The 25,976-nt window shown below is 42.6% G+C and overlaps 1 protein-coding gene across 3 annotated transcripts in view; it reads right to left on the bottom strand.

Moving 5' to 3' along the window:
• The window catches only part of ARNT2 (aryl hydrocarbon receptor nuclear translocator 2), a 107,532-nt gene extending 84,440 nt beyond the window's left edge, over positions 1–23,092 (bottom strand). The window contains exon 1 of one of the 3 annotated variants that reach the window (XM_055716004.1): positions 22,630–23,092. In XM_055716004.1, coding sequence (XP_055571979.1) covers positions 22,630–22,660 — 31 coding nt within the window. In that variant the 5' untranslated portion in view covers positions 22,661–23,092. The remainder of the gene's footprint in view (positions 1–22,629) is intronic. The other 2 variants (XM_055716003.1, XM_055716005.1) reach the window with 2 other exon arrangements.
• Positions 23,093–25,976: the final 2,884 nt, after the last annotated feature.

Genomic DNA, 25,976 nt, shown 5'->3' with positions numbered 1-25,976 from the left:
CAGCGAGAGCAGCCAGAGCAGCAGTGAAGCACCTCACACAGACTCTCGGTGCACAAACAGTGACACCAGAGCACTACAGGAGGGCTTCGGGGATAGAGCTGACAAAGTGACCCCATGGCTCAGCTGCTGCCAACTGGGTGTTGGAAGCTGCATCAAAGCTGGACGGCTGTGCAGAAGTGTAAGCACTAGACTGTGGCTGTAAAAACTCTACTTACAAACAGAGCAACTCCCTGCTGCCGGCTGCAAGAACTTTTGGGGAGACAACAGAACAGATCTAAGCTGCTTCCTGAATTACTTGCACCTCTACTCATCTGCAAGCATCTAAAAGGATGAGGTCGTTGATGATATTTTTACATTTATAAAGAAGTGCTGGTCACAAATGTAGAAACATGTTACCTCAAAACATGAGGGCCAATCTGGGAAGTCCGAGCCACAAAAAAAATTTGATGGAATAGTCAGCTGCTTCTCTGACTAAGCACTTGAGAAGTTACCTGTCTGCATGCTTCGGGAAGAAACAAGACAGAGGAGAAAAGACACTGATAGACTGGAATCTCAGATAGAAATACTGTGGCAGAGAGGTATTCCAGGGAGCTGGTAATTAAAAAAAAAAAAAAAAAAAAGAAGAGTGTGCATCAGACACAGACCTACAGAAAAATAAATATATAAAAAAGATCACAAAAGTAACCTGCAATCGCGTGAAGTTTCATCAACATAAATTTAGGGCAGCCCCTTGAAAGTAAATGAAGTTATTCTGTTATACCTTGAACTAGTACGAAAGCCAGCACGGCAGAAGCAGGCATCAAGCTGGTTATATATTTTTAAGAAGAAAAAAAAAAAAAAAGGCCATGCTGGGTCAACAATCATAAACATCATGTTTCCGGGCTCATCTACACCCACGTCCAGACACATGTTAACGCTGATGTTCACAGAGTGTTTCAGCAGCGACAAACATCAGGAAATAAGCTGTTCTCTTCCCAAGACTGGACTTACCTTCTGCCAACAGAAATGAAAACAGGCATTGCTTACTTTACCCAAAATTAAAACATGAGCATAAGGGTATAATGTTCAAAAAGTAAAACAAGGTCAGGCTAACTGTTCATGAAAAGCATCTCTAACCATCAAGGCAGTGTTCTGAAAAAAATAATAATTACAAGTTCCTTAGTGTTAAACAGAAATCACTTTTCTGCTGAAAAAAAAAAAAAAAGCAGTATTTAATTTCAAAGTTAGAAAATTACCTAGATATCTGCCAAAGAACACAGAAATGCTATTAAAATAAAACCAAGCACAACGCTCATAGTCTTCAGTGGATATTCTTCCAGTTCGATGACACCTAACTCTTGTCTTATCGCTGTCATGCCTGGGCACAGGCCTGATCCTGCTGCTAATATTCATGTTCATCTTGGGGATCCATGAGGAGCCATATTAATCCAGGGACAACGTCAGTGCTCAATGTAAAAGCCGCAGAATTAGTCCCTCCATTTCTGCCTGGATTTAATTTCACTGCTGAACGCTTCAAGCATAGATATTACACTTCTCTCTAGCACCACATGCAGGTCACCCCCCAAATATTCAGATATCTTTTTGAAATAAAAGACAATCTGCAAATGTATTTTAAAAATACAGGGATAAAATACAGGAATTTATTCCAAATGAACTCCACGTTCATTCCAAACTTTGTTATAGAGATCTGTACAGAAAACGGCTACTGTGCACTACACAAAACAAAACACGAAAGGCAAACTAGCTGCTGCATAAGGATACCTTGAAAGTGCACATGAACCACAGCCACATTAATGGACAGTGCAACACGCCAGGATGAACCCGGACTTCTTTTTTTCAGGCAGAGAATTATTAAACCACAGCTTACTTAACACCAAACTTTAAATCTTGAGCCCCACCCCAGATCCACCACCTGAAATGCAGCTCTAACTCATCTCTGACACAAATCTGTGACATGCTGAGACACCCCCCGAGAGAAGCGCAGCTCTGACCAGGTATCTTCACAGACTGCATCACACAGCTCCACAGATGGTGCTTCCTCCTCTGCTCCTCTCCAGAAACCACAGACGTACATGGTGCTGTGAAGCTTTGAAATACAACCAGACACTGTACATGACAAGACTTTGTAAGTCCATCTCATAAAAGATCCTACCAACCTCACTATTTTCAGCCACTGGGACACCCCAGGCGATACTCCCCTCACCTACACACACCAGACACGGACAGGGCCAGGTTTAAATCTGAAGCCTACCAGAGAAATGCTTTCACAGACTTCAACGCACTTTCAATCCCCAGCATTAACTTTTAAAGACCAGTTCCAGGTTTGCTATTACATGTCATGTACCACTGAGCATGCTCTCCACAGGGCTCTTTTTATCCTTTAGTATCTACTGTAATAAACGGGATTAAAGTCAGGTATCAGCATCTGATTAAACAAACAAGATTCTACTTTTATCAATACAAATACGACAGATTTCCAACGGCTAATCCACAGAATGACTGAGATGTCAATCACCTCCAAGTAAATGTGTATCTAAGGCTAAATACAGAATTACGAACATGCCCTCTTCCATGAACAGCATCATACACAGAGATTTTAAATGTTCTAAAAAAGCAGATTTCAACAAATTCTTTGGAAAATGTATTTTTCCATACCCTAAAGTCATATGGGGCTAGATGCATCTCAGCAAAAAGGCTTTGATTGCAGTCAATTGCAAAGGGGATTTTCTGCCTGCCACAGAGACATTTAAGAACAAACTAAATCATACCTCTTACTTTAGAACATGCCAATGAAAATATGAAGCCACCATGTAGCCAAAAATATTTCACAGAAACACCTATGCTAAAAATCTAGCTACATACTCAGTCATTGCTTTTATGTTAACTACAGAGATTACAAAACAGAGCTCACTCTCAGAGAATATAAAACATTTTCATTGTTCCTGATAACTCTGTTAATACTATTTTACTTGCATTCCACTGCCAGATACTCTAAATAGACTCCACATCAGAAAGATCTACTGTACAGAGAGGTTATGCAGAAAAGCAGAAACATTCCTTTCCATGTTCTTAACAGAATTACAATAACAACAACAAAAAAAAAAATCATGAAATATAATAAATCCCACCTTTAAGGAAGACTCTTACAAAGATGCTATTTCTTTGCTGTGAACAAAACCTTCTTGAAGAGAAATTTTATCCGCATATAAGAAGTGTCAGAAACCTCTGGGAAGAAATGTAGCAGCATTGGTATTCTGCTCAGAAAATGTCATCACAGATCTGTTTACCTTAACTGTGGACCATGATTCAGCCGGTGACAACCGTCTTGCATACTGATCAATTTATTTGCAGCAAAATTACTAACATTTTCTACTTTAACCATTTAGGTTCTGGAAACAGCTACTAAGATAGGGAAGGCTTTTATGAATAATATATAGATCTTACTTAATTAAAAACTTTCCCTTCCACCACAATGCCCCATACTTTGGGGTATAGGGGGGTCCCCCCCTATATCTTGAACAAAAAATAGGGCATACAGTGAGTAGTTACTAGAGAAACACTCCCTTTTTTAAAATTAAAACCAGAGCTTTATCATCCATCTGCATCACAGGGAAATGTTAAGTATACACTAAGAGGAGGGGAGATGATGCAATTAAGCTGATCATCTTGGGGGAACAACCATTTAAGAGAGTGGCCTAATGGGTGGTCTAGAGGCCAGACCTAGTTATCTCACTCGCTGCCTTTTCTGCTGTCACTGAAGCAGATGCCAAAGTTACTGCAATGTAACAGATTTAAGAGAAACCTACCTTATGTCCCACCAGTAAACTGGGAGACCAGGTTTTGAAGCCAAAGAGGTGAAATCCTCTACAGTGCCTCCACACTTCACTGTTGTGTCCATACAACCCATTTGTGGAGCCCTGAAATCTCAGTACAAACCATACATTTTTGCATGCCCTGCAGTTCAACACCATGGAGATGTGCAAAAGAAGGGGGGATGCAGGCACAAGAGTTAGAAGTAGACCTTGACAAAGAGAGTTTTGGTTGACTTTAGGGGAATTCTTGCTTTAAGTGCTCAGCTTGAGAGACAATGTGAGACAGATCCCTGCAGGATAAGAAGCCAACACTGAAAATCAGGGTCCTCTAGAGCATCCAAAACTAGGCATGCAGAAAGCACGGCATCCAAAACCTCATTAGTGGAAACATCAGTCTTACGATCTGTAACATCAAAAATTATTTCAAACAGTACTCCCAAGTGCTTTTAAGTGCTACTTTACAATACTTACTATGTTTATTTCCAATTTTCATGCCAATCACTTTGTTCATTCCAGCGATCTGTGGTCAGGGCACAATTTCCACAGACGTCAGGGCATAAGAAAAGGACGCAGACTGCATGAGTGCTCACTGCCTATGTCTTCTCTGCCTGAATGACCAGCAACCCATATACAACTGAATAAACTCAGAATGGCCTTTAGTATGATCCAGAAGACCTGGAGTCACACCTCTGCCCCTACTGCAGATTGTTATAGAGTAGAGTAAAAATTCAACTTGAAGTGCAGACATTACTATCTAAGGTTAGGCTGGGAAGAAGGGAAAGAGTAACTGCTTCTTCATTCCTTCCATCTTTCTGACAAACAACATGGTACCAATTCACCTTCTCACACACGCCCACGCATTTTTCCTTGGCTATTTTTCCACTTCTCATTCATATTTCCCTGTTATATCTTCACGACCTCTTCAGCCTCTGGCTTAGATTAACTATTTCTTGTACTCCCTCTAGTAAGCCAGTATGTCTGACTGCTGACAAATCCTGCCAAACCATGACCATTCCCTTCAAAAAAAAAAGAGGTTGTTGGAATTCAAAATAAGAAGAAAGGATTAAAAAACAGGCCTTAACGGGTCTTGTTCTGAAAGTGTGCCTCCAGCCTTTGCAAATAATAAACCCCTCAGAATTAAAACAAGGCTTGTATCTGCACTGTGGAATGAACTTGAAGACTGTCACCTGAACCTAAGCACCTGGCTATCTCTAAAATATGAGAGATCTTTCTCACTGCAGAAGTGGGGGCTTTATCGCAAGCAGAACAGCACCTAGATCTCCACCATGATTATGACGGACAGACACATTAGAAGAAAAGCACTTCTCACATCCGAAGTCTAGAAGCACACTGAAAAGTGGGCTAGAAGCAAATCCAAGGACCTGGACTCTTGCGCCGAAAACAGCCTGAGCCTCCAACACTTGGCAAGTCTCACGGGTATAGTCACAAGTAGGAAAGTGCACATGCAAATTGGGCAGGGAAGTAAGGCACCTACAACGCCAGTTTGCAGAGAGGATGAAAATCTGGCTTTGAAAGGCTGTTTCAGGATTGATGGAACCTTTATTAAAAGAAGATAGGCAGGTCCTTAGCTTACATGAAGCGTCACAGTGAAGCTGCAGTCAACAGCAGCAGGATCATTTATGCTGTCTGAATGTGACCCTACCTGGGTTTAAGCCATTATATACATGGCCATCCACTAATACAACACAGTTCTTCACTTTTTTCTGCCTTCATTTGCCCAGGTTTTATTGATGTTACTTCAGTTGATATTAGTGACATGTGGCAAAAGTACTAAATAAATCACAAAAAAATTAAGCTACCCAAACTATGCATCATTTCCATTTGAAATGAATGGTGATCCTCCCTCCTTCTCTGACATTTTGTATTTGCCAAAAATAACTGCATAATTACAAGTTGTGTGCAAGAAACAGAAGGTAACATTCAAAGTTATTTTCCATAATTTTTACTTAGCATCAGAACTAGCAAATACCGTATATGGTTGTTCTGTTATGCAGAAGTGGCCAAAGCTAACCCATTAATGAACTCACAAAAAGTGTAGAAGCACACACCCAGCCTGGGCAAACAAACACGATGAAAAAATAATAAAGTGTAATGATTTTCCTTCAAGTTTCTCAGAGACAGATCACGCTCAGCCCGTTAACTCTTCATTTAACAAGTCTCCTTCATTTGGCTTGTTTTGGTTGGCATTCAATTAGAAATTCACGTACAGGACATTTTTTTCCCTTTTTAAAAACAGAACACTTGCTGTCTTTCATCCGGTAAAACACCAGGAGGTGAAGTGGAAGCTGCAAGACAAGCTACAGCCAGGCACAATAACACTGAATTAAGCAAAATACCTGCACATGGCCCTGCCCCATAAGATTATCACTAATTGTTTACTAAAATGGCTTGGTTGCTCAGTAAAAAAGCAAAGAGCCAAGGGGAAAATTCAATTTGCGCAAGTTAAAAAGACAACCCAGAACACCGTACCATCAGCTCTGCTGTGATTCCAGCCACGGCCAAGCGCTGTTGCATTTGCCTCTGCATTGCTAAGACTTGCCGAGATTTGGCTTCTGTCTACACAGAAAGAAAAATCCTTTCACCCAACAATTTCGCATTTCCTGCCTTGCTCAACATCATGTCCCTTGCTGGCCGTCCTCGTGATACATGTACATGTATAAACCAGAACAGCTAAACCTAGATCCCTTCTGCCATTGTGTCACTTGTCCCCTCCTGGGAGCTACACCAAGTCTGTCTACTCCTTAAAAGCAAGGTGAAATTATTTCAGCTACCATCAAACTGTCCCACAGCTTGCCCTTTTTCACCATTTTTATCTTCCTGCTCCCTTCCTACTTTTGCCAACCCTTCCTGACCAGCTACAACTACATCTGGATGCCCTAAACTCCCTGCAATGGGAAGCTGTGGATGGTAGAAGTTTATGGGTTTTAGTAGAGCCTGCTCAAAACTGCGAAAGAGAAATCCACTGAGTGCTACAAAATACAAATGTCATGCCTGGCTCAAGAAGCCTCCAGGTCACACATGGCTGGAGGGTGGGAAGGTACCCAGGGGAAGCACCGTACATGCGTGCTGTGATTTCATACTCCTCCAAGCACCTGCTTTTGGCCAGTGCTAGAAAAGGCATGCTGGGCTTGAAAAATCTTTCTTTTGGGATAGGACAGCCAGTTTTTATTTCATAAGCAGAGGGGACAACATTTCTCAAGTGTGCTTCTTCTACAAAGGTAAGAAATTAGCCAACTACCACTATTATTTCATTAACAATCAAATCGACCATTTTCCATAGTATGCCCTTGCTCTAGATCAACAATTACTAGTCTTATATCATTGCTATTTGTCCTTCCCCAAACTCCTCATCTTATTTCCCTGTTCTACAAGATAATTGTCAAAAGACATTTACAAGCTAACATCCTTTCACAAATTCCTATGCAATTGTTTTATGATAAATAAATAGTAACCATGAGTGCCGATAAACTATTGAGCTAAACTATCTCATCATTTGATACTTCATTTTTATTCATTCATCTTCAAATTACTTATTTTAAAATACTATTTCTATTACCTTCTATCGAGAAGTCTGGCTTTTTACTACCGATCTAGCAAATTTTTTTTCCAGCTATAGAAGCTAGTTTAGATTTCAAGCAAATATCACTGCCTGATCGCATATCTATTTTGTTCATGTACAAGTTCAACTGCCAATTTGCAGAAATTGTTTTGAAAGTGCTATTAAAACACTTGCAATTGTATACACAAGAAAAACCTCATGAGATCAGTACTGTGTTCTTCAGAGTTTATATCGTAACAAGTTGACAGTGCTCTAACTCCTATCAGCTATATAAAACATACTGAATAGCTATAAATATGCAAATAAATACAGGTAATGGGTAATAAATCTGCCTACAACACTGACCAAAATTGATCTTAATCAAATGCAGATCAGAGGTAGCCTAGCTTTCCTAGGAATCCAAGCCTCCTCTCAACTATTTCACTTTTCCCCTCTACCCAGAAATGCACAGAATTCACATGCAAGTAATTTTAGTTGACTTGAAAGCCAACATAACTTGATTCTTGACCCTGTTTTCTGTTAACTACAGTCGAAGTCAGCGATCAGATTTCATGAGCATGCAAGGCAGTATTTATGACTGCAACTTTTAGTTTAAGGTGGAAGAACTGTGACGAGATATTTCTTAAATAATGAGCAGAGATGTTTTTTCGAATTAACTCATTCCTGGTTCCCTCTTAGAGTTGTTTCACATAAATATTCTTATAATCCATTTTCATTGAGGTGGACAAGCACAGTAAGCGTTAAGTTCACGGGTGCAAGTACTTATAAGATTTATCCTAAATTTAAAAATTTGAAAATCCAAGGAGCAAGACCAAGACAGAAGTGGTATATTGCACCTGACCTGCCTACTACAACAAACCAGGAGTCAATCACCAGGAGAAATCATCGCTGGTAGTTGTCTTATTGAGCCAAGTCACAGAGGAGCTCATAAGCAGGACTATTTCTGAGCAAGTGGTGACTGCCAAACTACATGAGACTAAACCAAACACTGCTGCTGTGGTGGTGGCCCAGGAGCCACCCTGCAAGCCAGGGACCAAACTAAGGTCAAAGAGCTGTACAGAGACACCCACACCCCACCAGCCGCAGAAAGCTCAAGAAAAACAAAGTCCAGCTACGTGGATGTAAAATTTAGACCACTCTGACTTAAATCATTCATTGGAAATTACTTACTCATGCCCTTCAAATGCCTTTATTATTTATTACAAAGATTTTTTTAAAGTGTGCCTCAGAAGGATATGTTAATTCTATATTGCATTCAGAACAGCAACTTGCATTACCAAATACTTAATTATCAGTATATTTACAGTGTCCTTGGGCACTGTTGGGTAATCAGAATGCTATTGTTTTCATTAAATACTTTATTGATAGCGCTAATGAATTCAGTTCTGCTTGATCAACAAGCAAATGATGCTTATTTGATGTTACGATAATTAATTGGCCTTTCAGGTGTTTCCACATCCCAATTTATTACCAAGAATAAGAATATCTGTGTGAAACACCCTAAAAAGAATATCACTACTCATCACAAAACATCTTCTAAAAATAGGGTGTGGCTTAGTACTGCTCCCTTTCCTCGTAATTTCTAATGCAACATTCTCTGTCTGAAAACTGCAGGGGGAAAAAAACACGTTTAACTCAATTTCAAAAACCCAGCCTAAGCCTCGCATGTTAAATGTTCAGTTCATTTTATCCTTTCTTGAACTTCCAGTAAGTCAAAGGAGATTTTCTGATTAACATTTCTTTTAATTTTTTTTTTCTCCAGAGATGGGAGAAAACAGCTAACCTCACTTTCCCATATCAGCAACAAGGATCAAAAACTCTGTAGGACTCAAACGAGATGTACAAGTGAACAGACTGCTTGTGTGATCTGTTAACTCCAAACCATTATTTTTCCAAACTCCAGACCTGGCCTATAAAGCATTATAGTCCAGCCTTCAGACCACGGAAAAGGGTTGTGGATAAGAAAATTCCAGATTCAAATCCAAATGGACCTTGAACAGCCACCTGAAAAGAGTACACCAGTCTTCCACAACATTCAACTGGCACCTGTCAGAGACCTGGATGTGTTCAGTTTAACCTCCCGCAGGGGACAACCCTCAGAACATCTGAAGTCTTAACTGCTCTGACATACCAACCTATATTAGCAGCTAGCCTCATCTTTGAAGATGAGTTTCCCAAAACTTGAATTTTTCTGCAAGCAAAAAAAAGAAAAGTTAAAAATAAAGGCCTTATGATTCTTCTACCTTTCACTGTCCCAGGGTCTTTAATTATACTTTCTAGAACATTCTACCTCTTAGGTAATTTCTCATATTTGCAGACATACAAGAGAACACCACCAGCACCACCACCAAAAAAACCTCCACAGAAGTTCAAAGGTAGCTACATTTGCGGTTTTTGCATCCCTTTCTAGAATTCTTCATTCTCACAAATGCTCCAAATAGAACAAACACCCCAACATTACAGCATAAGGGAAAACTTCATAAGCATACAATAAATACAAAATACTACTATGCTCTGCTGCAGAAGATTCCTTAGTGTTACTTTAGGTTTACTACACACTCAGGAATTTGTCATGAAGTTTGGAATGCTTTTTTCTGCTTTACTTCTTCACAGAGCTATTTCCTGAACAGCTTTTATAACACTGAATCTCGTATTTTGCTTTTTAAAATTATCAGTTTTAAAATAAGAGAGAAAATGTTGTTTGCAGGTAAGCTCTGCTAGGCTTTCAAGAAGCGATCAGCTGTAATGGCCATGCTCTTACTGCTTTTTCAGAATTATTAAACACAAGAATCCACCAGATGTTCTACCAGTGAAGTACTAAACAAATGAAAATTTGTAACAACAAAACATTATTTTTCCATGTCCCCTTATTCATATTAAACATCATTTGACATCCATTACAAGCCACTTGCTCCCAAAAGTATACAGACAGTTCTGTGGATACACCAAATACAGAAGTGAAGAACAATACTGAAAAAACCCTCACTATAAACAAACTGGATGTTTGTCAAAAAACAAGCTGAGTATTTGTCTGTAAATATTGATGAAACTAAGTTTTCGGCTTTGGTATTTGCTAACTGAAGAGCAGCACAGACAAGTACAAAGGACATACAAAATTAATCTGAATGCCAAACTTGGCGATCAGGTTCCAGCTACTACAGGGAATTACACAACAAAGCAAACTACTAGTGGGAGCCAAATGCACTTACCAAGAAATCACTACAAATACTTCATCACTACATTTCGACATTAGAAAGAATCATGATTTGATTTCTGAAAATGTATTTACTTCCAGTGACAGCTCATTAACTTGATTTAAAGAGCAGTTTGAGTTAACATGCTAACCAAATACCTCCATATAATGCATTTATAAATTTAACTCTCAAACACACAACACACACTTGACAACTATCTCATAATTTTCACTCTGTATAACTGTATTTTTCATACAGTTTGATCATTTCTTTTGTGTATGAAGCAATGAATATTTTGCTCTCAATCTTAATTCAAACAGTAACTGGCTGAGAACAAATTAATGTGTTTTCAAAGGCAAATTAAGTGACAAAAGCAACCATAAATCAAGACAGCAAGAAGTAAGTTGTAAAGCCTATATTAAGACTTTAAAGCTAGGTGGATCATTGGTAGTTCAGCACTGAAATAACTATCCATCTATGCTTATGTGTATATTTTGCCAAGATGCTTAAAAAGCACATTACCCCAACATCATATACCTACTGGATAAAGAAAACACAAATTAATGGTTATTCATGTGCCTGGAATAAATAACTTCTTGTTTCCAAGGAGGAAGCAGCTGTATATTCTGCATTTTATCTCCTCTTCTTCCCAAAGGGTCAAAAAAATCTTTGCTAATCCAACACAAATATGGTTGCAATAAAAGTATGTTATTAAAAGTCTGTTATTAAACCATTATCAATTAGTACATCACAATTAAAAAAAAAAAATATTCTCTGCTTGCTCCAGGATAGGACTCCACACTCTGCTACAAATATGTCATTTTATAATAGATGCATATGAAAAAAGTATCCCAGATTACGTAGTCTTGTAAACATGACATGCAAACCGGAGGTAAAAGAAAAGGAAACAAAGACTCAGCTGTGGCACAGAGCTATTACTTGTTAAGAGTTTAAGCAGGAATTCTGTAGTAAATCTGAACCCTGTACAGTGCCTGTACCACCAGACCGCCTTCTTTCCCTAGTCAGTTCTCAGACATGAGATAGCCAGCCAGCAATAAAAGTGAAAAATGCAGGCAGCTTGTAACAGCCAAGAAATTTTCTGCACAGTGAGAATTTACTGGTCTCTGAAATTCTTACTCATAATTACCACAGTCATTTTAAATTTAGCAATGATGAAGGAACACTTTGTCCTTAAGACCATCTTGAAAAACCAATACTAACAAAAGGGTTTAGTTGAAGACTCAATGAGCTCTGGAGCTGAACTCGGATACAACATTATTAACCTCCACACGTAACACTCTAGGAGACGGAGCCATGACTCTGCGTACCCTGAAACATTTACCACATGTATGCCCTTCCTAGAGCAAAGGGAGGACTGGCATGCTGCCTATGTCTTATTCAGTTGTGCCAAGGGCAGAAAGGCTTTTGCACATCATCAGATGAGGCAGAACCAATTCCTTAATGTCATATCAACCTTTTCATCAAAGTAGTCAGATACTACTTTAGAGAAGGAATAAAAAGACATGTGCCAGCTATGAGACTAATGAATAGCTTTCCTCAAGCAAAACATAATTCAGCATGAACTTCATGTTAATGTTCTTTCCACCCACTCACACATCTCCAAGAGATTCTGCTCAACCAAAATGCCAGCAAGTAAAACCACCCATCTTTTAATTCAGCTATTGTACCCCAGCACTAAGATTTTGTTTTACAGTGCCATCCTACAGCTGCCTAACCTCAAACATTACTTACTCGTTATTTACATGGCCTCTCTTTTTTTAAAACAGGCATTGAACCTAGAGGGAGAAACACAAGTAATGAAAAGGAGAAATATGGCGATCAAAAGATATTCAGACTGGCAGCTTTCACTAAAATGTTAAAAACCATCATAGTCCTCAGTTCCATTTACAGTTCAGAACCAAAGGGCTTAAGAAGCAGAAAGAGGACACCACTAAAAAAAGTAAAATTATGTCTTGAGCCAGAAAACAATTTGAAAATGTACGATGTTAGTTTGAAGAGTGAAAGAGTATCAAGATATATTTAACCAGAAGACTACTACATCTCAGAAAGGCACAGGTTCATTTGTTGTATCAGGAAGACATCAAAAAGTACAGCAAGTTCAGAAACACTCAGTCTAATTTAGAATTAAAAAAAACAACAGCTGTGACCATTCAAGAACCAAGTCTAAAGGCTGAATAAACTACAAGGAGCCCCGAAGACTTTTATAAACCTAAGTACTTCACAGTGACCATCAACAACAATGGAGGAAGAAAATTCTTTATTGCTGTCTTATTTTGTAAGTCTCCATAATGGAAATTTTATACTTTATTCTAAAATGTCTGTGATGAGCCATTTTTGGATAGGAGTTCCACACAGCACAGTCTGATCTAGCGCGTTTTGTTCTTAGCGAGAATCCCGTCCAGCCTCATCTATGTGACAAAAAGAAACAGCTTCCCTTGGAACAATCTTAACTCATAGATGTTATGAGCGACTCAGAGAGCTGCTATCACAGAACCTAAAGAGACATTGTGCACCTGTTAAAGACTTGTGTAGGAACTGTGAAATTTGGATTCTGCAGGGCTCAACATGGGGAAGATTGCTACGTTCACTCAAGACATTCCAGCAGTCCACTGTCCTCTTTGCTGGAGATCACCAGCGGGAGAGCAGCACGTCTTCTCAGCACCTCAGCTGCTGCCGGTTGTCACTCAGAGGTACAGCTCAAACCCACCCCAGCAGCCGCTGGTACCCCCGGGCAGTGGTGCGGGGCTGCTGGTACCCCCGGGCGGTGGCGCCCGGCCCCGCGCCCTTTCAGCACCATGGATGGCACCTGCAGGGACCCGGCCACTGCGGGGGGGTGTCCGGCCACCGCTGGGGGGGGGGGGCTGGGCACCGGTGGGGGGCACCGCCCCTCCCGCCCTGCTCCTCCATCGAACCCACGCTTCACAGCCCATGCAAGTCTGGATACCCCCCAAGCTATTTTCACTGAAACTTTGGGCCGATAAGATGTGCACAGGAAAAATTGCTGACAGTTATTCAGGCTTTAGTCCACCCATTAAACATGCCCACGCATTCAGAAAGAAATCTGATTTTCCAGTCCTCATAAGAGAGCTTGAAAATGCTCCTGCATTTTTCTCAGTGATGGGTCATTTACTTTAATTTCAACAATGAAAATGCATACTTCAAACCTTCACTGGTAAGCAAAAACACAACACAGCTAAGATGCAAGTGCTGTTCCCACAAATGCGACAGCACGGCAAATGAAACTTTCTTTCTTTTACATTAACCAGAAAAATTGGCTGTTTCACATGAAACCATCAACAAAACAAATTAACAGAGAAGCATTCATCCCAGAAATATTGAAACCTTCACATAGCTCCAATAATTTGCCATTGTATTCCTATGGCTGCTGAAATCTCACAAAAATAAAGGGAAGTTTTCATTATGCAGCCCGGTTTTCTACTGGTCAAACCACTACTCACATAAAGTGCAGAGCATTTTCAGGGTGACAGAGCTAGATGCAGAAGGCTAGGCAATCTCTTAAAAGATGATTTTAAAAAATAAATAAATAAATAAATAAATAAATAAATCTGAGGAAACCATTGGTATTCCCATATACTATGACATGAACATGACTCACAGGAGTAGTCATCAGACTGACCTCGGTTTTCCCAAGCTTGCTCACAGGGCCAGCCGCCACAGACTGCTGTTAAATGAGCTGCCTCTCAGTGCTTGGGAACATTAAGAATTTAGCATTTCAAACCAAGCTTTTTTAGCTAACACTGCTTTAAGTCTTTAAAGTTGGACTCAAAATTGAGCTAGCAGCTTTGCCTGTTGGACAGGAAACAATGGAAATCCAGCTCATCCATGGCCATGTTGGCTCTGCAGTACCAACAGCAATAAATTTTTTTGTCAATAAACAGATCAAACATGACTCAGAGGGCAGTGACACACAGTAGCCAGTGCCATTTTATAGCTAATTTTATTACTATAATCCGCTTCCCACAGCTACTGCTACAATCAACACCTAATTGCAAGGGTTGACTTCTGCCACGTGTTGAGGGTCACCGTGCCTTGGACAGATTAAGCTTCTGTCACATGGAAAATGGTTAGCAAATTAAAATACTAGCCTCATACTGACATCCCAGTCAGCCACAAAATTTTACCAGCCTGCCCCTCTTCAGGACGTAACTGATTAAGTTAGAGAGGCATACCAGATGCAGTCTGTTTTTACATATTGCAGTAGTATCTGGAGACTGGAGATGCACTCTACAAAACAGCATCCCAATAACAGAAGACTATCTGTATTCTCAAAAGAATTAAATCGTAAGTTAAAGAAGATCTGAGACTACTGACGTGATCTATTCATAAGAAGTTACTTTAATTCTCCTTGCATTCAAAATTATCAACTTTATCCCAAGTTTTAAAAGCATTTCCAGTTCTGTCCAGGTATTACAGGCAATACAGTTTTAAAAATATACGCATCGCAAGGTCATTTAACAGCACCCAGATGTCCACCTACCTTTACTAACAGAAAGCCAGCTGTAACAAGTCCCGAAAAACATCTACTTGCATGAAATTGTGTTCTGGATTATTACTGGGAAAGTACTGGAGACCATTTTTTCAAAATCAGACCTGTATATTCCACAGAAACAGGTTTTGCTTTTACCTCTGAGGAATACAAATATGCAGTGGTTTTGTTCTTTGCAGCTCAGAGATTTACTGGCATGCCTCTTCCCATAAAATATTTGCATATATCTGAGAGTCAAACTGTGCTGATACATTCTGTGTTTGCCAGGAAGTGAATGCTTCAGTTCAATGTAACTGAACATTTAAACAAGGACAGGCACCAGGACAAATGGCAGTGTAATTAACATACCAATGAAGAGCCAGTTGTTAATTACTATCCATTTCAGGCATTTTGTATGAGCAACTTACCTGAAAAGCCTTCCCATCTGCATGCTGGCAAAGCCAGTAATTAAACAATTCAACACCCCTTTTGCTTGATTAGAGAAAAAATTATAATTATTTTATATTATTCTATCTGTCACATGCAGTTGACATTTAGATGAAAAAACCCGCAGCAGCCCAAACCTAAACATTTGAAATGAATGTTATGAGCTGTCCTTGAACAGAACAGCAACATATATACATCTAGGGCAGATGTAAACTAATAGAGGCTCCTAATTTGAACCAACTGATTATACCTTCTAGTAGCTGCTGGGTTATATGGAAGGCAGCACAGTTGCTACTTAGAACAGAAAAAGTTCCACTTTTCTCCAAGGGGGACTTCAGATGCTACCTACAGAATGGAATCTGAATTTATAAGCAGTTGAAAGCTTTGGGAGTAGCTCCAGTACAATGCCAGGATTCATTTACATTTAAACAACAGTAACTGAGAAGTCAATATGTAGCTCAGCATAGCACCACAGTTAAAATATGGTAGTTACAGAAGTTGTAAGAAAGGTAGAGGCACATAAGCGGAAGGCAGGATTGAAACTGTAGGATAGAAACACTGAAGACGGGCAAAAGCGAAATAAAAGCTGACAAAAAAAGAAAGCAAGCAGAAAGTTTAGCAACATTCATCAATATGTAGAGTATCCAAAACAAAGGATTTCTCTTTCTCCCTGTGCAGATGGCTTTGCCCAAGGAAGACTAGCGTGCTTTGGGTACAAAAAAAGGAAATTACATCTATCTTGAAAACAGCTTCTAATTCATTACCCATTGCATGACTACAGCCATTAATCCATGTAAACAATAAAACCAAGATCCATGTGAGATTTTGACTATTCAGATGAAAGTTTCAATCAGCTCTTGTTAAAAAATTGGCATTCTACGTTTGGTACTGGAGTTTCAAACCACATAATTTATGCACTTTAAAGGCTAGATTTTCCTGAAATCCTGCAACATTTTGTGACAAAGTAGTTGCTTCTGGCGTAGCCAAAAAGTGGGTATTTGGTCCATGTGGGTTTATTCAATCAATTAATTTTCCTTTGGATTTTTTTTTTTAAGTGGAATACAATAAATGATTAATTTTATGAAGGTTTTTCTTTCCTAAACAATGTGCATCTATCTGATCTGGATTATAACCAGAAGCTAACGAAAATGTACAAATGCAGCCTTTCAAAATTTTTCTTTTCCTCATTTGACAGAATGATTGATACAGATGGGGTGACAGGAAATCTTTACACCTGAACAAAGGAAATACTGTTAGCAAGGAATAAACTGTACCAATCTTTCACACAGCAAGTGCTCACCTATCTTTCTGAAATTTCAATTTTTTTGCCTGTATCGTCCAGCAAATCTATTTTTTTTGCACAGACTATCTTACAGAAGTCTGAAGGAGCACCTCTATCTTCATAGATTTCTTTCCCACATAACCTTCATTGAGCACACTCTCACAGTCAAGGAAAAGAGTGTAGCTTGGGTTGGCATCCGCACACTTCTGCGCCCAAGACAGTGTCTCTGCACTACACAGTGCTCGCTAGACAGAACAGCTCATTCACAGCCAGTTCCTCTATCCCTAAATACTACTGGCCACCCAAAGACACTTTGCTACAGATAGACTGCAAAATCTGCCAGAGATCTACAACAAGACCCGAGATCTAAAGTCCCATGTCTTAAACTCAAAACCTCTCTTTCCCTTTTCTATTGCAGATTTTAGTAACATTGTATTTTCTGCAGGTAGCACTTTCTGCAGGTAACGCATTTTCCATTCTTACTTGTCAGTTATGAAGCAGTAAGCCCCAAAAAAATTACCCTAAACGACACATATATCTGATTTTCACAAGCCATTTAGGCATAATCTCTGAATACATCTTCATAATGACAGCCCCATTTCTGTCCTCTTAATAACAATAATCACTACATCAACAGTGTTATTTTGCCTTGACTGTTTTGAAAAGGCTATTTTTTTTCTTGTGCTACCTAATCTCTATAGCAATTTTTCTTACTGGAAAGAAAACTCAGCAATACCATCTGGTTTTACAGAAATCAGCAGTATCTGTTTTGTTTTGCATTTTTATTAAGAGGCATGGGGAAACATTCTATTTGAAAAAATATTTGGAACTAACCACAAGCTACATATGCAAATTTTAAACAAATATTCTGTGATAGAAGAGATATCCCGAAATGAAATCTTTTGTATGCCCTATATATTAGAAATATCAAAACCTGACATTTCTTCAATGCAAGTTATTGTTCAGTACACAGTCCTGGAGGACAAAACATTATCACAGAACAATTCAAGAGGCACTATCAACTCATGCCACGGTTTGACTGAAATAAGGAGCGATTCTGCAGTACCAAAGATAGGGAAATACAAAAAGGAAAAGATCTGCAATTTAAGCTTCCCATTAGCTAACGAGTGTTCCATTTTTGAGACCTTTGTTTTAACATTATCTTAGATGACTACTTTCTTTGCATCCCAGAAATATCACAGCCCATTATAACCTCCATCACTAGAACACTCCATTTACTCCTCAGGATGCTGTTAAATTGATTTTGGAGTTTACTGGATAGTCTATAGTGTAACAAAGGGCAAAGCTGTAACTACTGTAGCAATAAACCACAACACCTTTTGGGCTCCGAGTGGAGCAGACAATTTTGAAATCTAAAACACTGAAGTGGATTTTTTTTCAATCATCAATTTCAAAGCTGTATGAGAACTAACGAAAAGAATGGCCAGATCATCACTTTCAGAAAGGCAATTCCTATTGGGAAAATGGAATGGGCAGCATCAAGAAAATTCATCCAAAGCACTTAGTAACTTGAGAGCCAACGTAAGAATGGCTAACAGATGATTTGGTTCTCAGAATGTCCAGCTGAAACGGGAGAATGATCTACCTCCACTTAACTCCCAAGTCACACAAACACATACAAACAAAACCAGCTCCCAGAACTCAATATACCTGCCTAAATCAAGAGCCCAGATGCAGGGCTGAGTTACAAGTTTTCACTGATATGACATAAAATTTGCTGTTAACTCATTACAAACTGAAAGTAAAGACAGTTTATTTAATCCTCTTTCTTCAAGGTTCAGCCCCATTTTTTTTATATCTTGGATTAGCCATAGGCTAAAAGTACCCCTGGTCAGCTACTGTGGTTGTAATAGTAATGTCATAAGCCTCAGCAACTCCCTTCTCTCATGACCCACCACCTCTCTCTCTCTCTCTCAACAAATCTCTAGTAGGTGTCCTGCTGGAGACATGTTGTTCTCCATACCTTTAGACTTTGGCTCTTTGCTTTGAAAGAGATCATTAAAGGAGTCTTAGTGACTATATGAACAACCCAGTTCTTATTTTTTTCCAATTAAATATAAGAATACAATCCTAAGGATTCACAACATCTTAAAACATAGCAAAAAATTAATCCTAAGGGATCTGTCCTCTAAGTGTAACTGGATAAAACCCTGAAATCTCATGATTTCTTCTGACTTGACTTACAAGTTTGTGTCATTTGGTAATACATTTGTGGGTACTACCCAGGGTGGCCCTTCCATCTAGGGATAACTCACCAGGAAGAAATGAAAGGATACAACCAGTTCATTTCACATCACCTAATCACAGCAGAAAGTTGCCACTCTGGGACCACCCATCAGACTAAGCCAGGTTGGAACTCATTACCCAAGACCAAGGAATGTCTCAGGACAAGACAATGTTGAGTTCATTAAGCGTTTTATGTTTTCATCCCGACTTGGCTAATACAAGAATCACCACATCACGTACTGCACTCAAGCCAAATTTGACCCCAAAGTAGCAACAATTATGGACAAGTTTGCATTCCAAAAATATATATTTAAAACAGACATGGCACTACGTTACTTTGCTGCAAGCAGTGATTTATGAAATGCTTGTTACACCTCCACAATTTTTTTGTTCTTAAATCCCATTTAATATGCCAATCTTACTTCAGCAGGAAATAAATTAACTCCAATGCTTTGTGCCGATGCAGATGAGCTTCCCACACACCTGTATTGTGTTTCATACTTCAGTTAGTCATACAGATTGCGACAAATGAACAAAGGACTTCTAACCAGAACCCATTCCCAAGGCTAAGCATGTGGGATGAGGAAGAAAGAAGACTATCACACAGAGCCCCCCCAGTTTTGTCAGTCCAATGTCTAGTTGCAGTTACGGACAACTATCAGTTTAGATCTAACACAGCCCAGAAAGCCCACAGAGGTGGCCTTACTCCCACCACAATTTGGTCTCTGTCACTGCAATTCTCAGGAGCCTTAGCCAGGAAAGGCTGCAAACGGCTCCCACTCCCATGAACTTTCATAACTCAAACTCTGCATTAAAAAAGATCAGTGGGAAAATGGATAAATCTGCATTTAATGTGAGACAGAAGATGCTGCTGCAGAGCAGTGCACGATTCTGTACCAAGAGATCCCACACTGGAAGATTTTCACATCCATAATTAGAGAACACACAGCTTTTCTGTCTCCTCAATCCCCATTCCACTATCTAGAATATGACTAAAATCACATGTATTTATATAGTGGTAGCTGCAAGTTAATGTCCTGCCTAAATTATCAACTGTTATTAGAACCCCAGACAATTGCTTAATAAAAATTTAATCATATTGTAATTTCTAATCATCATTAAAGATGCTTAACAAGTTAATCTCTCTATTGTGCTCCCCTAACATTGCAGATCAGAAAGTCAACTGGCGTAAGGCAGCACAGCTTCACCAATACTAATAGGGCTACATTCACGTTACTCCAGCTGAGGATCTGGCCTGAAGAGAAAATAGTAGCATTAAAATCCTCTTGCTACACCTTTTGATTTTTTCTCTGCACTGCTTTGCATTTAATCCAAAAAATAACAAAATCAACAGATAGTGATTTAAAAAAAAACACACCAGAAATCAAGGTTTTTCATGCAGCTCTATCTTCTGCTGTCCGTGGTAGAGCAAACACAGCACCGCATAACAGATCAAAGGTCTCCTCTTCTTGCCTCTTTACAGCTCAAAAATTCCTCATTTTGACTTCGTCCATGCATAGCTACATTTGTCTGACAGCAACGCTCACGCAAAGAAAACGTGGGAAGATCATTAACAGCCAGTGAGTTTGTCTTTCAGCTGAGATCTGTTCCAACTGCCTAGACGAGGAGTGAAACGATGCTCTGTAACCTCAGCCTTGCAGAAGTAGGTATTGGGTCACTTCAGGAAACCAACACGTCCCCTCATCCTTCTGGTGGACCAGCAATCTGTGCTTAAGAGAGTTTGAGGACCACACTGCAAGTCAATTTTAACTGTGTCAGATCATTGCATGGAGATGCATACAGAGTCAACACACTTGGCTCTCATTTCCCTCATATTTTTTTTATGTTTCTTCGATAATCTCATAATGCTGTTGAAATTCAAAGTAGTCACGGGAGAACAACTATGAAGCCATACCCTGAGGCTGCTCTGCGGTGTGTGCATACCATACCTCCTGCAACCACATCTTTTTTGTGGCTTCAGCTGCAGGCAGGTAAAAACAGAAAGCAGAAGTGGTTAGTGCAAAAGGGCCACGAGGCTCTGTACTATAATTCAGTGGTTTTAGCACAGACCTCTAAGTGGTCAGGGCTGTTCCTTCAGTGCAGAGCTTGGAGGAGCAGACAGGAGAATAGCAAACCCAACTTAAGTCAGAAAAGGCTGTGTGTATCCTACTTTGTCTGCAAAACAGCTCACTGATTCTAGCTATGAGTGCACACAATGGAACTCTCCATTATCATGCACAGCCTGGTATCCTGGAGGCTAAACAATATTAATTTAATAACCTTCCATTAAATATTGATTTTCATTTAATAAGTAGAATTCTGATATTAAAACTTAATCTAATTGGCAAAGACCTGTTCCTTCTTACTTCATTGACACTTACTGAACCAAATTGTTTATTATTTGTCATATTCACTTTCAGTATGACAACTACATGACCAACTACAGCAGGTTGTAATATAAAGAACAACCTTTAAATGTTAGTTGGGGTTTACTCAAACTGACCCTTAACTGTCAGAACCGAACCCAGCTCTACAAAAAAATGACAAAACGTGACCATGCACTAAAGCAACTAAAACTGGAATGCACCTTTGATAAAAATATTCTTATTAGTATTGAGCCCAGTGCAAGATCCGTTGTCCCACTTACTTTTAGTGTCAGGTACTTGTTGATCCAAGTACATCTCCAAAATATGTACCATGGCATTGCATCTAGACCCACTTTATCACCCACTCAACAAAATAGATGCTGCATCTCAGACACCTAACACAGCATCAGGAAACATCCTCCCTCACAAAAATTTCAAAAAGAAAATTTTAGCAAGTTTCTTCTCTTAATAAATGTAGTAAAGTAGTATTAACAAGAGCATTTCTTGGGTCCTTTGGCAAGAAACCAAGCGCACGGCAAAGACCCTGCACACCCTGAGGTGCCCCCACTCAGTTTCGACACCCTGGTGTGTTTCCAAGCAGTGCTTCGCAAGCCGGTTTTGCTTCCCGACAACAAACCTGGCCAATGTAGAGGCAGGAAAAGCAAATACTCCTACCAATTCCCAGGGCAGCCGTACGCCTGCACGGTGCAGCCGACACCCGCCGCCCCCGTCCCCGCCGGCTCGGGCAGGGGAACACAGGCTCTCCGCTCCCTCCCCTGCCATATGACCGCGTATGCTTATGCAAAACTGTTCATTTCTGCAGTGCCTACACCCAACGGCAGCGACACGGCGGCAGCCGGACTCCTGCAGCCCGAGGAACCCGCCAAGGGCTCCCGGCTCCCTGGCTCGGTCCCGGGGCGGGCGGGCGGCTCCTCGCCCGGGGCAGCCCCGCTCTCCCCGCCGCCGGCGTCGCGCCCCCTCCGGGCCGCAGCCAGCGGCCGCCACCGCCCCGCGGGAGGAGCCCGGGGCACAGGGCAGAGCAGCGGGGGCTGCCCGCCCCGCTGCGGCGGGGACCGCGCCGTCCCGGGGCCGGGTGTGTGCCTACGGCGGGGAGGGCGTGTTGTGCGGCGGGGCCACATGGGGCGAGACGGACTCCCTGCAGCGCAGGGGGCGACGGCAGCAGCAGCTACTCACCGGGAGGGTTTACCGCCGCCGGCGTTGCCATCTTGTCTCTGAGAAGAATTAAGACAAATGCAAGAGGGGAGGAGGGATGTTCTAGGCAGCCCGGGGGAGGCGGGGGAGGGGAAGGCAGCCGGCGCCAGGGCGGGCGGGCCGGGAGGCGCGGGGGCGGCGGGCGGCTCCCGCCCCGGGGCCCGGCGAAGGCGCTCCCCACTCCGTGCGGGGCGGCCCAAGATGTCCGATGGCCCCCGCGCCGCGTCTGCTCATGCGCCGCTCGCAGTGAGCATGTGCCGGGCGGCCGCACATGTGCGCTGGGCCCGCGGCCGCCGGCGCCCGGGCGGGCCCCCCCCGCGTCTCGCCCCGCAAAGAGCGGGGTGAACGTGCCCTGCGCCCGCTCCCACACTGGCCGCCCCCCTCGGGACTCGAACCGGCGGCCCCTGTGCACGCTGCTCCTCACGGGGCGCGAAGTCCCTAAGGGAGAGTGCTCTGGTGGAGGCCCGCGCGCGGGCGAAAGGGGCGGGGCGGGGTGGGGCAGTTGAAGGCTCCGCCCCCGCTCCCAAAACTGAGGGGAAGCGGTCAGGCGGCTGCCACTGCCGCCAAAACAGAGGGGGAGCGGTTAGAGGGCTAACTGCTGCCCCTAAAACTGAGGGGACGCAGTTGAAATGCTATCTGCAGACCCCAAAACTGAGGAGAAGCAGCTGAAGGGCAGCCCGCCGGCCCGAAAACCGAGGGGAAGCGGTCAGAGGGCGCCCCTCAGACCCCACAACTGACAGGAAGCAGTCAGGGGGCAGCCTTCTGCCCCCAAAACTGAGGGGAAGCAGTTAAGAAGGGCTTCCTGCTGCCCCCAAATTTGAGACGAAGTGGGCAGAGGGCAGCCCGCCACCCTAAAACTGAGGGGAACCAGTTGAAGGGCTGCCCACTGACCCCAAAACGGAGGGGAAGTAGCTCAAGGGCTGCCCACCGCTCCCAAAACTGAGGGGAAGCAATTCAAGGATTGCCTGCTGCCCCCAAAACTGAGGGGAAGCAGTTGAAGGGGCTGCCTCCTACCCCTAAAATTGAGGGGAAAGCAGTCAGAGGGCAGCCCGCTACTCTAAAACTGAGGGGAAGCAGTTGAAGGGCTGCCTGTTGCTCCCAAAACAGGGGAAGCAGCTGAAGGGCTACCTGCTGCCCCCAAAACTGAGGGGAAGCAGGGTCAAAGGGGTGACTTCTGCCCCCAAAACTAAAGGAAAGCAGTTGATGAAGGGCTGCCTGCCCCCCACAAAACTGAGAGGTACCAGTATGGGGGCAGCCCTCCACCCTAAAATTGAGGGGAAGCAGTTGAAGGGCTGCCTGCCACCCCCTAACCTGAGGGGTATCAATTGAAAGGCTGCCTTCTGCCCCCAAAACTGAAGGGAAGCAGTGGAAGGGCTGCCTGCAGCCCCCATAACTGAGGGGAAGCAGTTAGACGGTGGTCTGCTACCCTCAAAACTGAGGGGAAGCAGTGGAAGGGCTGCCTGCTGCCCCCAAAATTGAGGTTAAGCAGTCAGAGGGCTTCCTCCTACCCCCAAAACTGAGGGGAAGCGGTCCCAGGGCGGCTCGCTGCCACTGAAACTTAGGGGTTGGGTGGTGGTGTGGTCTGCCCAACATCCATGAAACGGGGGGGGAGGGCGGTTGGGGGGCGGTTGGGGGGATCAAAGGGGTGACTTCTGCCCCCAAAACTAAAGGAAAGCAGTTGAAGAAGGGCTGCCTGCCGCCCACAAAACTGAGAGGAAGCAGCTGTAAAGCTGCCCGCTGCCCCCAAAACTGAGGGGAAGCAGTATGAGGGCAGCCCTCCACCATAAAATTGAGGGGAAGCAGTTGAAGGGCTGCCTGCTGCCCCTGGAATTGAGGGGAATAAGTTGAAGGGCTGCCTGCCACCCCCAAAACTCAGAGGAAGCGTTCAGAGGGCTGCCTGCTGCCCCCAAAATTGAAGGGAAGCAGTTGAAGTGCTGCCCACCGCCCCCAAAACTGAGGGGAATCAGTCAGAGGGCTGCCGGCTGCCCCCAAAACTAAAGAAAAGCAGTTGAAGGGCTGCCTGCCACCCCCAAAACAGAGCGGAATAATGAATGGTGCCCGCTGCCCCAAAAACAGGGGAATCAGTCAGGGGGCTGCCTTCTGCTCCCGAAACTGAGGGGAAGCAGTTGAAGGGCTGCCTCCCACTACCAAAATTGAGGAGAACCAGTTTAAATGCTGCCTGCCACCCCCAAAACTGAGGGGAATCAGTCAGAGGGCTGCCGGCTGCTCCCAAAACTAAAGAAAAGCAGTTGAAGACCTGCCTGCCACCCCCTAACTGAGAGGAAGCACTCAGAGGGCTGCCTTCTGCTCCCAAAACTGAGGGGGTAGCAACTGAGGGGCTGCCTGCCAGCCCCAAAACTGAGGGGAAGCAGTGGAAGGGCTGCCCATCACCCCCAAAACTGAGGTTAAGCAGTCAGAGGGCTCCCTCCTACCCCCAAAACTGAGGGGAAGCGGTCCCAGGGCGGCTCACTGCCACTGAAACTTAGGGGTTGGGTGGTGGTGTGGTCTGCCCAACATCCATGAAACGGGGGGTGGGGGGGGTGGGGGTGGGGGGGCTGCCACCTCTGAAACTGAGGGCCCTGTTGAGAGGGTGCAGGGGGCGAGCCATTAGATAGCATTACCCTACCCACACACACAGTGACGCGGGGCTGGCAATCAGCTCGGGCAAGAGCAAAGTGAGCACTGTATCTTTCGGGGGGAAAAGCCATGGTGTCACCTTCATGTTACAAGTACATTAAGCGTATGCCTGTAAGATGGAGGACTTGGTGCTTCAACTGGATAGTACTACACAGAAACGTCTTAGTCCTTCATTAATAATACTGATTTCCTGGAATTACAAAGGAAAATGTAATAACTCCTGGAATTCTTTTAAAAATATCCAGGAATTCAGTGACAGATCATTCTGTGCTCCTCCGGGTGGAGTTTCAGAATTGTATCACATCCCTCTCAAAGCTGTGGTTTCCCTCATGCTACGCTCATGTTCAAGCTAAGCAGTGCAGCTGAACAAGTGATCCTTTGTAACTTGCTCAAGCTCGCATTTTAAGGCTTTCCATTAGGAACAAGGACTAAAAATACCCTTTCAATGAAATCTGAGATTTTTCTCATAATCTCATAACTCAGGTCTTTAAGGGGGGGGGGGGGGGGGGGGGGGAGAAAAAGAAAAAGCAAAAAAAGCAGTATCACAGCATTAACAAACTGCAAGATTTGTGGAAAGCCACCAGTGTGGTAACTGCAACAGTCACAGGTAGTATGTATGTAATACTGGGAAAAAAAAAAAGGTTTTTTTAATTGCTTTTTCACACACCTGGAATGCTGTGAAGGGCTGTTAA

Source organism: Falco cherrug, chromosome 7 (assembly GCF_023634085.1).
Source record: "Falco cherrug isolate bFalChe1 chromosome 7, bFalChe1.pri, whole genome shotgun sequence".
In the NCBI taxonomy this organism is placed as follows: Eukaryota; Metazoa; Chordata; class Aves; order Falconiformes; family Falconidae; genus Falco; species Falco cherrug.
The sequence above is the reverse complement of the archived record's forward strand: the minus strand, read 5'-3'. Positions and strand labels throughout refer to the sequence as shown.